General features: G+C 42.0%; 1 protein-coding gene and 1 long non-coding RNA gene across 8 annotated transcripts in view; one reads left to right on the plus strand and one right to left on the minus strand.

The window, feature by feature from the left end:
• The window catches only part of LOC128426454 (RNA binding protein fox-1 homolog 3), a 240,144-nt gene that overhangs the window by 193,244 nt on the left and 30,506 nt on the right, over nt 1-16,394 (plus strand). For all 4 annotated transcript variants that reach the window (XM_053413331.1, XM_053413332.1, XM_053413333.1 and 1 more), the window contains 3 exons: nt 384-476; nt 8,387-8,447; nt 10,482-10,535. In XM_053413331.1, the coding sequence (XP_053269306.1) occupies nt 384-476; nt 8,387-8,447; nt 10,482-10,535 (208 nt within the window). The remainder of the gene's footprint in view (nt 1-383; nt 477-8,386; nt 8,448-10,481; nt 10,536-16,394) is intronic.
• LOC128426457 (uncharacterized) overlaps nt 1-16,394 on the minus strand; it is a 52,890-nt gene that overhangs the window by 2,109 nt on the left and 34,387 nt on the right. Inside the window, exon 5 of one of the 4 annotated variants that reach the window (XR_008333271.1) lies at nt 12,299-13,699. The exons of the other annotated variants lie outside the window; for them this stretch is intronic. This is a non-coding gene — a long non-coding RNA (uncharacterized LOC128426457). Of the gene's footprint in view, nt 1-12,298; nt 13,700-16,394 lie in introns of those variants that run through there. 4 annotated transcript variants of the gene reach the window in all.

Raw genomic sequence — 16,394 nt, forward strand, 5'->3', positions numbered from 1 at the left:
TGCTTTCACAGGGTCTCAGCACACCAGCTGAGCAACTGCACTTTACATTAAATGCATACACCCCAAAATCCTCACAACCAAAACTAAATAGTGTGTTGAGGCACTTTGTCTCTGCTAATTTAGTGCAGTCCAGTTGTGAAAAAAGCTGACAAAAACACCAACAAAAAATATGTTGAATGCAAAGATAAATGCGGGAATGCGTGTGTGTGTGTGTAAGAGAGAGAGAGAGAGAGAGAGCGCGCCTAATGTCACTCTGCCTCCTGCAGCTCTCTCATCGTTGCTTTGTTTGTGTTTTCTTTTCTCTGTCTTTCCCTGTTTGTTTCATCATCACATTTCTTGACTACTTTCCTTTATTGCTTAACTCCACCTCCTTCCCACTGCAGGGCTTTGGGTTTGTAACATTCGAAACAAGTGCAGATGCTGATCGTGCAAGGGAGAAACTAAATGGTACAATCGTAGAAGGACGGAAAATTGAGGTGCCTATCTTGTCCTGTTTCTCTTTACTTCCTATACTCCCTCCTCTTCTCTTAATCCCTCCCCCTGACTCTCTTCTCCTTGCTCTCTCCTTCCTACAGTGCTCCCTCCCTTCTCTCTCTTCCCTTCTATTTCTTCTCTCCCACCTGCCTGCTGCACCTTGAATACTGCATGCCGAACCCTGATCAGTAAGTGTGTGTGACAAAGAGAAAGACAGATCTTTTCAGTGTGTTGCAGTGTTTTATGGCATGAATGCTTAATTCTGCTTTGCTTATGATGGGTTTTGTCATGTGTGTTTGGGTCAGTGGTTTTGGGATTTGCGATAATCATCCCTTACTCAAATAAACTCTTCCCTAAAACAGTTCAATCTTTTTGTTCACTCAATCCATTTTCCAGGTTTTTTTATTTTTACTCAGCAAGGTTCATAGAGCAAATTACTGCTACTTTGTTTTGCCATTAACATTTTCCACCAGAAATTATGGAAAGAGTTGTTTCTGTGATTGAATGACACGGGTTGAGTGATGAAGTTGTAATAGAAGAAGGAAACGCCACTCCAGGAAGATAGGGAATGTTGCCATTTATGCATTCATACTAATATCTAAAAAATCAGACATGTCCTTTTGCAAAAAGATACAGAAAAACTAGTCCACGCCTTTGTTACATCCAGACTGGACGATTTTTAATTCATTATTATCAGGCTCCAGCTGTAAGTCGTTAAAGACTCTGCAGCTTGTCCAAAATGCCGCAGCACCTGTCGTGATGAGAACCAAGAAAAGAGAGCACATTTCTCTAGTTTTGGCATCGCTACACTGGCTTCTGGTTAAATCTAGAATATAATTTTAAATTCTCCTCCACACCTTCAAGGCCCTTAATAAAATGGCGCCTTTTAACCTTAAAGAGCTGTTAGTACCCGATCAATCCACTAGAGCACTAGAGCAGCAATTCAGGCTTACTTGTCATCCCTAAAGTCTCTAAAAGTAGAGTAGGAGCCAGAGCTTTCAACCATCAAGCCCCTCTCCTGTGGAATAATCTCTCGCTTTCAGTTCGGGAAGCAGACACCATCTGCACGTTTAAAAGTAGGCTTAAAACCTTCCTTTTTGATAAAGCGTATAGTTAGAGCTGGTCCAGGCTTGTCTTAGACCTTCTCTTAGTTATGCTGCTATAGGTCTAGAAGGTTGATAACATCAACTGGCGGTATGCATTAATAAGTGCGGCAGAGCGTAACTTAACCTATGTTCTAAAATAGGAAGCGTTTAGTTCAAAAAGGCATAGAGGTTTTGATGTCTGATCTACTGAGTGGGCCACATGGTTTTCATAGTACTGCCATACAAGCCAGTAGCCAGTCAGATTTACCCTGAGCCTCAGTGTACCCTCAAGTTCGGCCTGTATCATTGTATCATTGATTACAAGGCAAAAACACCTGATGGTGCAAAGAGAATTTATGGCACATGACACACGGTGCTTCTCTTTCAAGCTTTTCCTTCCTCTTCTCCATCCTTATCACATAAAAGTAATTCATATCACATCAATACATGTTTCTGACTTGACCCCGTCCCCGGAGTCCCTGTGCCTTATCGCCAGCAGATCCAGAGCCGCAGCTGTGGCCACATCATCATGGATTGCGGTTTATGGATCGCGTGTTGGTGGATGTGGTGGTGGATCCAGTGTGGTTGATTCTATGTGGTGCCGGCTGATCGTAGTGGGAATGGCGGATCCTCAGTCGCGTTGGCGTCAGATAATGGTGGTGGACCACGACCGAGGTGGCAGCTGATAATGGATCCTAACTGGCGGCCGTGGACAATGACTATGGACTGTAGTGGATCCGATCTTGATGGTGGATCTTGATCTTGCTGGCTGCTGATCATACACTATGATTGCAGCAGGACTGCGGATATATATTGAAGTTATCTTTCAAAATGTTTACCCTCATCATTGCTGCTAAAACCTTTATCTTGATGATGTTTTCCTACACTTGACATCTATTGGGCTTCTGTCCGTCCTGGGGGAGGGATCCCTCACATGTGGCCCTCGCTGAGGTTTCTACGTATTTTTACCCTGTTAAAAGGGTTTTTAGTAGTTTTTCCTTACTCTTGTTGAGGTTTAAGGACAGAGGATGTCACACAATGTTAAAGCCCTATGAGACAAATTGTGATTTTTGAATATGGGCTATACAAATACAAATTGATTAATTGTTTGATTGATAATTTGCACACATTGTCCATAGCTAGCCCATCACAGAGAGAGAGGAGACAGATGGTTGGCGTGAGGAATAATGTGGATTGCATAAATGAGGTGCAATGATCCTTCCTGCTGTATGACTTTACTATGACGGGGTTGAAACAATGGAGAGACTACAACAAATCGATGTGAAGAAATTGGCTGGTTATTCCCCCAATTTTCAGCTAGATAACCCTTTAACAACAAGCCCTCCAAGCTCAGTTTACCAGTGTCATCAGTGGTGGAGGAATTCAAAGCTACCAAGGCAAGAGTAACTAACCCACTGCTACTGTCAGACATGTTAACAAGACCATCAAGTGTGGCAGGAGATGGAAGCCTCACGAATCAGTGAGAGAAGAAGAAGCATACTGGAAGCATCAGGAGATTGTTGGCACTGTCTGCCAGGATGGCTGGGACTTGGGTAATTTCAAGCCTTGTTGTGGTGCAGAGGGACTGAGAGGCTGCAGAAGAAGATTGCTGTGTAAAAGCGGCAGGGCTCGCCTACCAAGGCCAGTGGATGCAGTGGGACCAGACACTGTCCTGGAAGGAAATCTGGGCTACCGACAAGGGCAAGTAGACTTTCCTCCTGCGAGCTGTTGCTAACCTGTTGCCAAATCATAACAACCTAAAGATCTCGGGGCAAAGTTGATAACATGTCTTGTAAGCAGCGCAGAGCAATCATCTGTATCCCTAATTTAGTAGCACTTAAATGGCACTTACTTATAGCACTTTTTTTTGAAGAAATTGTACTTTCTTGATTCCTATTGTTCGGGGTTTGTACCCTCGGGTACCCTTGAATTAGATTAGATTAGATTAGATTCAACTGAGTATTAGAGTATTGTGCATAGTGGAATATGAAAATAAATAGGAAGTACAGTTAGAAATATAAGTGGAATATGAACAGTATTAAGAGGTAAGGTATGATATAAGAATGATGAATACACTATGAGCAGGATAAATATAAATATGAATACACTATAGGTGGGATAGGTGGGATAATACAGTAGTAGAAAAAAATAATAACTCTAGTGCAAATGTACAAATGTTAAAATGTGCAAATGTTTAAATGTGCAAATGTTCAAATGTTCAGTGAATGTGCAATATTCAGTGGCTGGAGGAGGGTGAGTGGCAGTCCAAGCCGGGGTGGAGAGGGGAAGTATAGTCACTGGAGAAGGTGTGTGTGGGGGTGCGGCTGCTATCACTGTGGTGCAGAGTTCAGCCAGGTTACAGCCGCAGGGAAGAAGCTGTTCCTGAACCTGCTGATCCGGGAACGGAGGACCCTGTAGCACCTCCCTGAAGGGAGGAGGGCAAACAGTCTGTGGCTGGGCAGTGAGCTGTCCTTCACAATGCTGCGCGCTCTCCGCAGACATCTCTTGCTCTGGACAGCTGCGATGGTGGGGAGTGAGGAGCCGGTGATGCGTTGGGCAGTTTTCACCACCCTCTGCAGTGACTTCCGGTCCGCAACAGAGCAGCTGCCATACCATACTGAGATGCAGTTAGTGAGGATGCTCTCGATGGTGCAGCGGTAGAAATTTACAAGGATCTGAGGGGACGGATGGGCCTTCTTCAGACTCCTCAGGAAGAAGAGGCGCTGGTGTGCTTTATTGACCAGGGTTGAGGTGTTGAGGGTCCAAGAGAGGTCCTCACAGATGTGGACACCCAGGAACTTGAAGCTGGTGACACGCTCAACCTACGTCCTGTTGATATGGATGGGGGTGTGTGTGCCACCTTTCATCCTGTAGTCAACAATGAGCTCTTTGGTCTTCTTGGTGTTGAGAGCCAGGTTGTTGTCGGTGCACCACGCCACCAGGTGCTGGACCTCGTCTCTGTAGGCCGACTCATTGATGTTGCTGATGTGGCCAATCACCGTAGTATCGTCTGCAAACTTGACAAAGGTATTAGATACATGTACAGGTATGCAGTCATAGGTGAAGAGAGAGTAGAGGAGAGGACTTAGAACACAGCCTTGAGGCACGCCGGTGTTCAGGATGAGGGTTGAGGAGGTGTGGTTCTCAAACCTAACAGACTGAGGTCTGTTGGATAGGAAGTCCAGTATCCAGTTGCAAAGGGAAGTGTTGATGCCTAGGTCACTGAGTTTCGTGATCAGTTTGGAAGGGATGATTGTGTTGAAAGCTGAACTGAAATCTATGAACAGCATTCTTACATAGGAGTTGTTATTGTCCAGGTGAGCGAGTGCGGAGTGAAGTGCTGTGGAGATGGCATCCTCCGTGCTCCTGTTCTGGCGGTAGGCGAATTGGAAGGGGTCCAGTGTTGGTGGTAAACAGGTTTTGAGGTGAGCCAGGACCAACCTCTCGAAGCACTTCATAATTGTGGGGGTGAGTGCAACAGGGCGGAAGTCATTGAGGCTCGCTGCAGTCGAATGTTTGGGCACCGGCACGATGGAGGTGGTTTTAAAGCACGTGGAGACAGCTGCTTGGGCCAGTGACAGGTTGAATATGTCAGTCAAGACCTCAGCTAGCTGCCCAGCACAGGCCCTGAGCACGCGTCCGGGGATGCCATCAGGGCCAGCAGCCTTACGTGCATTGTCGAAGCGAGCATAAAAGCTGTTAAGCTTGTCAGGGAAGGAGGCATCGCTGTTTTGGGGGGTGGTGTTGGTGGGTTTATAGTCAGTTAAAGCCTGGATGCCTTGCCACATATGTCTGGGGTCAGAGTTGTTCTTGAAGTGCTCCTCAATCCTTAGCGTGTAGCAGTGCTTGGCCTTCTTGATGCCCCTCTTCAGGTCAGCCCTGGATGAACTGTAGGCCTGATCATCACCTGATCTGAAAGCGATGTCTCGTACCTTCATCAGTAGACGGACCTCTCTGTTCATCCATGGCTTCTGGTTTGGGAATGTAGTGATTTGTTTGAGGGTGGTGACACTGTTGATGTTGGTGTTGATGAAGTCCAGAACGGAAGAGGCATAGGAGTCGATGTCCGTGTGGTAGTCCAGTGTGGCCTGAACGGCAAACGCCCTCCAGTCTGTGTGTTCGAACCGGAGGTGGAGTGCAGTGTCTGCTCCCTCTGGCCACACTTTAACTGTCCTCACTGTGGGTTTCACACGTTTGATGAGTGGTGTGTATTTGGGGAGTAGAAACAAAGAGAGGTGGTCAGACTGTCTTAGATGGGGGAGGGTGACGGCTTTGTAAGCACCAGCCATCCTGGTGTAAACATGGTCCAAAGTCTTGACTCCGCTCGTTGCACAGGAGACATGTTGGTGGAATTTGGAGAGTAAAGTCTTAAGGCTGGAGTGGTTGAAGTCACCCGCAACAATAAAGGCTGTCTCCGGGTGTGAAGTCTGTTGTTTGCTAATGGCAGCATGCAGTTCTTTCATTGCCAGTTTAGCATTAGCATCAGGGGGGATATAGGCTGTAGTCACAACAGTAGATGTAATCTCTCTGGGCAGATAGAACGGTCTGCACTTAGCCATGATATATTCCAGGTTAGGAGAGCAGTGACTCTCAATGATGACAGTGTCCATGCACCAATCTTTGTTCACATAGATGCACAGTCCCCCACCTCTGGTCTTACCGGAGTCATCAGCTATTCTGTCCGCCCGGAGGAGGAAGTGCCCCGTTAGCTCGACGGCGCTATCGGGAACGCTGCTGTTGAGCCATGTTTCTGTGAAAATCATGATGTTGCAGTCCATAATCCATTTGTGTGTGGTGATCCGCAGCCACAGCTCATCCATTTTGTTCGCCAGAGACCGAACATTGGCGAGGAAAAGGCTCGGTAGAGATAGCCGCTGAGGAGTTAGCTTTAGCTTAGCCCTTAGCCCACCTCTCTTCCCCCGTCTTTGTTTACGATCTTGAGGCCGCCTGTGAGCACTTCCGGTCGGTGAGCCTGGAACCATCGAAAAGGTGGGGAGAACAGGATCTGATGTCTAAAAGATCCTGTCGGCTGTAGACAGTATTCGCAAGACTGTTCTGAGTGAACAGACTTGAAATGAGTAGGCAGATAATAACTATTTAGCTAGATCTGGGGAGACGCTGAGCCTCGCGTTGTGCACGCGCCACCATCTTGGTATCACATCTTGGAATGCATTGATTGTAAATCGCTTTGGATTAAAGCATCAGCTAAATTAATTGTAACGTAATGGACTATGGCCCACTGTATTGTACTTCTCAGTTTAGACACTAGGTGGCGCCCATCTCACCCCTGACCTGCCAGCTGTCCCTCAGAACGCCGCTAAACCCCCGCCCTGAGCGACACAATTGAGGCGCACTGTCAACAGTCCGCTCCAGGGCAGGGGGGCGTGGCGGCGTGAGTGGCCCAGAAGTTCAAATTTCTTTCTGTATGTGACCCTCGGGATAAAAAGACATATAAGGGGTGGCAGAGGGGGGTAGAGCAGTTGTCCTCCAACCATAAGGTCAACAGCTCAAATCCCAGCCCATGCCTAAGCATCCTTGGGCAAGATGTTGATACCCCCAAAACATGCCCCCTCATAGATGTTGAATGCACTACTTGTAGGTCACTTTTGATAAAAGCGTCAGTTAAATGACATGTAATGTCATGAAATGTTCTTGAACCTGAGACACCTCCTGAAGATGCAGATGGGTTCACAACAATGCAAGCACGCTAACCGTCCTGCCACCATTAAGAGGAGAGACTTACAACATCACCTTTTAAGTGTGAAACATCACTGATGCATTATTTTACCTGAAAAAAGATTATTTGGTTTTATTTAAGTCATAGTTAAATGAACAAATCATATCTCGTCCCTCACATTTTACTTTTCGAATAATTACCCTGGACTGTATTCATGACAAACAAGATCTTTGGCCTAAACAGAATCATGAAAAGGATATTGAGCAGATATAATATATATATTTTCCATTGCTAAATTAGTGGTAGTGTTGTGAATACAGAAAATAGTGAAATAAAGTGTGATCTAAATTTACATTTTAGCAGCATCTTGAGACATAGCATTTAAATCAATGTAACTATAGATGCAAATTAAACATTGCAATGAAATGTTGAGCAATTCTCATTATATTGTTTGGCTTCACAAAAATGAACCCCTTCATTTTAACCTCAAGCCTCTTTTAAGTCGCTCAAACAGACACAAACTTAAGTAGGAAAATGATATGCAGTACAATGGTGAATAGTAGGGGAATTTCCAGTAGTTTATAAGAGCAGAGGTTGCAAGGTAGTTCCAATTTTAATTTTTAAATGACATCTAGAAGTCTTGTGTGACAGTGTGATTCGTATCGGTAAATACAGTTTTATAAATAATACATTTAAGTTCACATAGTATAATTATCCCTCTAGCAGACATTGCAATTATGATGGCAAAGTCCGATGACAGTGTTAGGTCAAGTTGGATGGATGGACTGAACAAATATTGGATCTTAATGGAGGACACCACTGTTCACTTCTTGTTTACAACCGTCATTTAATGCTTCTTTTAACCATGACAGTGATTGTTCTATTACCAGCTTGGTATTATAACCACAATGGTGAATGTCGTCTAAATTAAGCAAAGTGCTGTTGTTGAACATCATCTTGATTAACTGCATGTAGCCTCACTTGCTGAAATGCTAAAATTCCAACATGGCATGAAGAAAGCTTATGATGTGGATTATTCACAATGTGCAGGTTTTGCTTGTTGTTTGCTCTGTGTGTCTTGTTGTTTGTTCTGCTTGTGTGTGTGTGTGAGTGTGTGTCCTTTCATTGACAGCTGTATGTCTGTCAACAGGTCAACAATGCCACTGCTAGAGTAATGACTAACAAAAAGGTGGCCAACCCTTATACAAATGGTGAGAATTCAGCTTTATGACTATATTTTCCTGCCACCATCCTAATTGTTGCTGCCCATTTCTTCCATTATTATGCATTACAGAGGAACTGGTGTAACTAAACCTCGATGCCATTTTATATAGCTGAAAACCAATGTTTATGGATATTTAGCAGTGTTGTTGATTGATTCAGGTCAACATCTTGACATTGTAGTGCAGAGATTAAATTATAGACTTTATTTGGTAAAAATGCTCAGTGACTGCCCTCTATTGGTTGTAACTCAGCTATTTCAATGGTATTTAGCTGTTAGCTGATCTAGAGGCAGGTGACGGAAACTGCACAGAGTGCAGATTCACTGTGCAGATTGTGGGAGAAGTAATATGAAAGAGTGGATTGAATATTTTTATTTAAGCCCTCCTTTAATCTTAACAATGTGGGAATGAAAATGGTCCAAAATAATCACAATACTATAATTTATCACAGTAATTTCTGGGACACTGCATTGTCCAGCTAAATGTGTTATCGTGTCAGGCCTAGCTGACTGTATTAGTAATTCAAACGGCCCGGCAAGACGTGTTCTTAGCCATAAGGAAAGTCCGGAAACAAGAACCCTCTAAAAATGTGTGCTGCACTTCTGAATGTATTTTTTATTATTATTTTAAGAACAGAGGCACCTCAGCCAACACTTTATCATCCAACTCTAGCTATTGAGCTGGCGCTCTGAATGGAAAGAAAGCTGTAAGCTATGAATGGAAGCTAGTCAGTGGACTCTGTCTTAACTATTAACGATTAACTAGTGCAGTGCATGTTCTAAACCTGCCTATTTGGAATAGGCGGTTTGCTTGGCCTGTGGCAATGCTCTGGAGCTACTTCGAAATCTTTCCTTGTCATAAGTGACCCCTAATTAAATAGTTTCTTTATTACTGTTTGAAAGAATTACTTAACTGATTTTATTCTTTCATGGAAAACATGTCAGCTATTGACACAATCTTTAAACCCAAATTCAAAACTTTAAAAAACACTCTGTAATTCAGCTGGATATAAAACATTGCAGCTCAAAATTAATGTTTTGCTTTTGCTTTGAAGACAGATCACACACCCACATTAACACACTGACTGTTACATAGAACTGGTCGCTTTACTATTTAAGTTATTACAATTTTTTGAAATTTACAAAATGTCCAAATTGCACCAAACTTCCCATGATCACTAAGAATCCACTTGACAAGTGTGAACAGTCCACAATATATGCATTCAACATACAAACAGAGTCGTGAAATTAGGTTAATTAAATTGGCATTTGTCAAAGAGACTGACAAATTTGATTTGTTTTGAAATATCATGAAAATAGCAAAGTAAAATATTTTCTAACGAGTGGTGAGCAGAGAAAGAGTAAGATTGGAGATGGAGGAGGGGACTTTGTCATGTTGGACAAGGAAGATTTGGTAAATGGATGATAAGCTGAATGGGTTAATGGAAAGCGCCAATAAAAAGAGCGAGGACAGATGCCAAAAGGGTGAAGGGCCTTCAGTCTATTTCTACAGATGTGGGTGAAATGGAACAGTGAGGGAAGGATAAGGAGAGATGATGAGAGCAGTTGAATTTAAAAGAAAGCAAGGGGGAGGGGATGGATGTTCAAGGGAGAGAATTAAATGACCAGACACGTGAGCATATGCACACACATGCACACAGACACACACATATCTATCTTGTTCGAGGGTGCAGAGATAGAGGATAACCCCTAAAGGGTTTCCCATTTGTCACTGTCATCAGGCCAGTGCAGGCCTGTGCATACATAAACACACACAGACACACACGCACACACACATACACACATATGCATTGAGGAAGAAGAACAAAAAAAGAACAAGAAGGGGGCGAGTGGGTTCCAAATTTGTAAAAGTTAATCGATTGGTCAAACAAAATGTAGAAATAAGCACTTTGGTGTAACATATTAAGATGGAAGCAGCAAGTGTGGCATTATGGTCCATAGCTTCATGGAGAAATCAAATACTAACATTCATCCTGTGTGTGTGTTTGTGTCTCCTGTGCAGGCTGGAAAATGAATCCAGTAGTTGGAGCCGTATATGGTCCTGAATTTTATGCAGGTAAGTAAACACACATGTCTGAAAATAAAAACACTGTGAAAAACATACTGTGTTGTAGAATCCATATGAAGCAGTCTTTACATCTGTGCTTCTTTTTTCAACTTAATTTCTTATCCTCTTTTCTAACATGTAATGTGTGAAGGAAATGTGTGGACATCCACCTAATGCATTGGTTTAAACCTTAATCAAATCATTAAATTATGAAAAATACTTTAAACATAAGTTTGTCCTCACAGTTCCATGGTGTACAGGCAAGAGACATATACTGCTCAAAAGGTCCAGGAGAGTTACCTGATCCTCCCTACAGTGAATACAATACATTTGCTAATGTTGCTATCATGCAAATGCATTATATTTATATTCATCTAGGCCAAACTAGCAGCTTGTTTGATGGTACAAATGCTAAGACTGACTGCATTTCTCAACTGCTCTACATTTTTGCTGATTAGTTTGAAATCTGTTCATCCCTAGGGGTTTTACAGGACTCCTCTAAATAACTGGCCTGTTAGAGAGAGGCCACCCATTTATTTATCTGTCTCTCTTTTTCTGATTTCCGCCCCAAACCAACCAAACAGAATGTTACTAAAAGAGCAGCTTGCAGATGAAGTTTTTTATAAAATTCATATATAGCTTTGCTTGGATTTTTTTTTTTAATAGTTAACCGAGGATTTTTTATATGTGGAAAACTTCTGAGCAAACTGAGGTGAATTTCAGCAAAGCTCCGACAAACGCTTTTCTCCTCAAGATTGTGTCAAATTACTTAACTTAAAGGAGTATTCCCAACAGTAAAATGCATAGTAGTAGATGGTGGTTAGTCTGAGGGGCTGTGTTTTAGGATAATTTGTGATCACTCCGAATTATTGTGTTTGAGTGCACAAATTTGAGTGTACATTTTACCACACAGAAAGGTGTGTGGCCCTACCTTCCATGACTAGGTGTGATACGTGCAGGGGAAAGATGGGATTTTTCGTATGCAGTGCTCCTTTCAAAGAGGACAATTATGTTCCGGAATGTTTAGTGCTAAGGATTAAGGAGATACTGCGAGTGATGGTGGAAACGATGCACCTTGCACACAGTCAAACACCATCTGTGCTTCAATGTGGCTCGCAGTGTAACATCAGACCTTTCCATCTTTCCACAGGTAATGTTACATCAGGCTTGTATCGAGCATTAGCTGTGCAGGTTTATAGCAAACAGATTAAGCCTCTCCATTTTCATAATGTAGGATGGCAAAATATTCTAACTGTCAGCATAGTGTATGCTGGTACAACTTCAAGACTAATTAGTAACTAAATAATTGACATTAAATTATATAATTAATGGTAGAATGTAAGTAAGTACATTTACTCAAGAACTGCATTTGAACTATGGTATTTTGAAGTACTTGTATTCCTTTAAACTACACACAAAACATATGAAGGGTTTGTTCAATATTTGTTAATATATATTTAACCATCCAACAATTTACAGGTAAAATCATAAGATGGCAAAAAACAACTTGGAAATTGTTTGGCTAATTGTTTACCCTGTGTTATATGAATATATAAAGGTTCCGTCCAGTCAAATATCTTTCCTTTTAATTATTTAAATCATTTTAATGTAATCGTAATAATTTTGAGGTTTGAACTGACAAAACAAACATGAATGTTTCAGTCTGAGCAAATTTTATTAAAACATCTCAGATCAACTCACAACAGAAACTATTTTGAAATTATGTAAATATTGATGTTATGACAGGTCTGTTTCAGTGGATTGTACGCTTTATCTAATAGAGATGCAACTGATCGCTTATTGTTGCACAAATGTATAAGGTAGAACTCTTTTTATCCCTGTTGTCCAAGATTGTCAGTGTGGGGTCCGACAGAAATGTCTGATAATTGAATATCAACTCGAAATATAGAACATACTCCTTGATTGAAGATAGGTTTTGAATCCTCATATTTTCCTGGTAAAGTAATTAAATCAGAAACATTCGTAAGTTGCACCTGTCGTGGCAATTAATAATAATCCCACCTTAGCAAGGAGGAAACGAGACACAATTCTCTTACAGTATTGTCACACTTTAATGCTCGAGCATGGTACATACAACAGAGTTGAGTTTGTCATATGCACCCAGACAGAAGACAGTGGTTGGTATTTATACATTTGGCTAACCCCACCCATTCGGGAGGGGGTTGTTAAACAGTTAATGACACAGGAGAAGCAGCACTTCAAACATCTTCAAGCTCCTCCTAGAGAGGAACAAACTTATTGATCAGCCTCTTTGATATAAAGGAAATAGGTGACGGGTATCCTGTCCCCTGCTCTCAGACCCCTGGAGTGTAACATCGGTCTCCAAGATCCCTTCTTAGTGTCTACAACCACCACAAATCCCCCGTGCTGTAAGGTCTTTGTTAGGTGAGTTTGTGTAAGGAACATCAAAGTAGTTCCTTGCATCAATCATAATGCCTGAATAGCTAATTACTATCACACTGTGTCCGGACTAATTAGATTACTGTGACTGGAGTAATCAGGCCAACACTCACTCAGTTCTACAGGAAACAGCAACATCAAAGTTACATTTGTTAGAGATTCAATGATGATCAATGGTCACATGTTACATTTCCCTTACAAACCTTAATCACTGACACAGTTACCAATATGACTCAACAATGTTTTTTACAGAGGTCAGAGCTCCCAAGCAGCAGCTGGTGTGAAGCCGGGGGTCTAAAGCACAACAATGAGTTCTTTATCAACCAACACATACAAGTGTCAGCACATACATAAATTGCCAGGTACACACAATAACACAATAATCTACATACAAACAATGTCAGCACACAATATTAACAGCTAAAGGTACATTTTAATATTATAATTAGGGCGTCTTGTCCCATTCGTTAAGTTAATGGTTTTGGTAAATGGTTTTGTATTTATATAGCGCTTTTCTAGTCTTGATTACCACTCAAAGCGCTTTACAGTACAGTTTTACATTCACCCATTCACCCATTCACACACACATTCATACAGTGCATCTATTCGCAGCACTTTGTTATTCTATGGGGGGCCATTCGGGGCTCAGCATCTTGCCCAAGGACACTTCGGCATGCAGATGGGTCAGACTGGGGATCAAACTGCCAACCTTCAGGTTGGAGGACGACCACTCTACCCCTCAGCCACAGGTTCTGTGTTCAGAAGTACAAAGACATTTTTTTATTCGAAGTTTGTACACTCTGTTGATGTTGGGGGTTTCATTTAGGTTTGCTGTTCTCCATAATTACACTTTTTTTTTTTTAAATGTAATCTGAGAATGTGCTGACAAATCCTTTTTTTTTGTTGTTTATTGCCAGAGCACAGACAATAAATATGTCTTCATGGAGGATCAACGGTAGTTATTGAACTGGAGATTGTCGAACTTCAACAGCAGTACTGAAAGATGTCCAGCAGTTGTCTACACAGTATCAGATCTTTTCCCTGAGGGCATTTCACTCCCTCATCCTACCCTTTGTACCAAAGCACACTTGGTTCTCCTTCGTTGGGATGTAAAGTTGGTACATGTTATGTGATGAACACCTAGAGCTAAAAGTAACAGTCACATACACAGTAGTAAACAAATCTTTGATAAAAATGGGTTGGAATAAATATTACATAAAAACACCTCAGCAGTACACAATACAATTCAGCAGGATTATCCTGAATGAGTTTGGTTTATCGTACCACAAACTGAAGACCCAGCAAATTAACATAGCTCAAGGATCCTGGAATTAGGATTACTGATAGGGCTGCAGCACCCCCTACTGCCGAGAGGATGTAATGTTGCACTACTGCACTGCATCTAATATGACAGCATTGTCTTTACTTTATCTGAGCACTTCCAGCTCTGACTGACTTCCAGCATCCATTACATGACTTTGAACCATCACCTAAATATAACCTTCATGAAGATAGAATAGACTGCAAGGCTACTGTATTAGACTGCATTAGTATTAGCCAGATGTATTTAATCAACTGGGATAGTTAATGGCACTCTTTATTTGTTTTGGGGATGTATTGTTTGCTTGAATTGCATAATCAAGCACATAAGACACCCTTGGCAGCCATGAATTTGAATAGTAATGGCAGCCATTGTGTTGCTCGAACCAGTTATGGTGAGGTGCGATGTGGGGTTTCCCGACCAAAGGTTCTGCAAAGGTGGCCGGGTAGTCCACCCTAATAAGGAGAAGCCATCATATGGTTTGCACCCTCAGTCAGTCCCTAAATATGATGTGTTTGAGTCAGTTATAGTATCACTGAATGTACTCTGTACTCTGAAGGTTTTTTTTCTTAACCCCAGCAGCCCTCATGGAGTCTCTGAAAGAGATGCTCCAGGTCACCACATGCTCTACGAGAGAGCAGTGCCCTCTTGTCTTCCCTGGCACCTGCCCCCCTTCCAACATCTTGCCAAAAGATAATCAAAGATGAGGCAGTTGGGCAGTATGTTGCAAAGGATTCCTGATTTAACATAGGACATTAAACTGCAATTAATTAACTGGTCATCAAGTGTGATCTGATCTAAATAAAAGAATAGACAAACACAATGTGCTTAAGCTGATAAGAAAAAAACAATAAATATCTATTTGGAGTCCTATTTAAACACAAACATTTAGAGTGCAAGTGGAAAAAGTAAATAGAAACTTGGATTTAATAATTGGTTAACCTTCCGAAAAAATCATCAGTAGCTAAAGATCCGATTTGCATAAGAGGAATTTTGGACCATTCTTTCTGCAGAGCTGAATATGGCTGATCTCAACAGTCTTCTCTTATTCTTAAGATGTCTGTTGTTAACAGGTGGCCCAGATTGGGCCGACCAAGAAGGTTGATTTTCTTGGTTTGAGGTATGTCTGTCATTCTGATTTACTTAGATATTTATGGTCATTATTCTGTTGCATCATTTAAAGCCTGATCTTAAGCTGGTGAACTGCCACCTCATTCTTTAGTTAAACTCTTTGGTAAACATTGAAATTCATCTTCCCTTCAATGATGTCCAGCTGTTCAGGCCCAGATAGGGCAAAACTACAAATTACAATGCTGCCTCCCCCATTCTTCTCCTTTGGTATGATGCTTTTATTTATTTCTTTGGTGTGATTTATTTTAAGCCTTTCGTTTACACCTCACTGATTATTCTGTCTCGTGTCTTCTAGGAAATAGCCACACCAGGCCACTGCTAGTCATTTTGGTGCCCTAGCCGTAATTGCCTAGGGCAGGGGTTCTTTACTATCAAAAGAGCCATCCGACTAGATCACGTTCATTTGTTCAATTTTTATATTGGGATGATTCAGGAGACAATCTTATGATCATGTGTTAAGTTAATAATCAATGGTGTCGGATCGTGTCTGGGTGTTGCTCCCTTCCCTTTAACACTGAGTCCTGGCTATCTCGCGTTGTACGTCTCGCGTTGTACTAAGCTCAAAAGTGTTGATGAATAATTTGAATGATGTTAAATGCAGTCTAATAAACTCTGGAGCGAACCAAACAAACACTACTCACAGCTTCTGCTCTGATCACTGAGCAGCTTCTACAAGAGAAACTCGTTATTTTCACTGTTTCCACTGTTCTTCAACTGAGTCAGTTACAGGGAGACAGTGCAGAGGGGCTGAAGAGGCGCATGAGGCTCCGAAGCCGCAGGTTTCCGATCCCTGGCCTATGGCAATGTATTTTCATTTTTACAAATCAAACACACATACAACTGTCACAAATCTTCACAAATTCAGCAGAGCAGATATTTCATCAGTTGCCGGAAGCTCTAAAAATGTACTCGTCTGCATTACATTCAAGGGCAGGGAACTAGCCAGATTGAGCACAGCCCAACCACAGCACCACCAAGCCCGGGGGGAAGCACCC

Source organism: Pleuronectes platessa, chromosome 21 (genome assembly GCF_947347685.1).
Source record: "Pleuronectes platessa chromosome 21, fPlePla1.1, whole genome shotgun sequence".
Lineage (NCBI taxonomy): Eukaryota > Metazoa > Chordata > Actinopteri > Pleuronectiformes > Pleuronectidae > Pleuronectes > Pleuronectes platessa.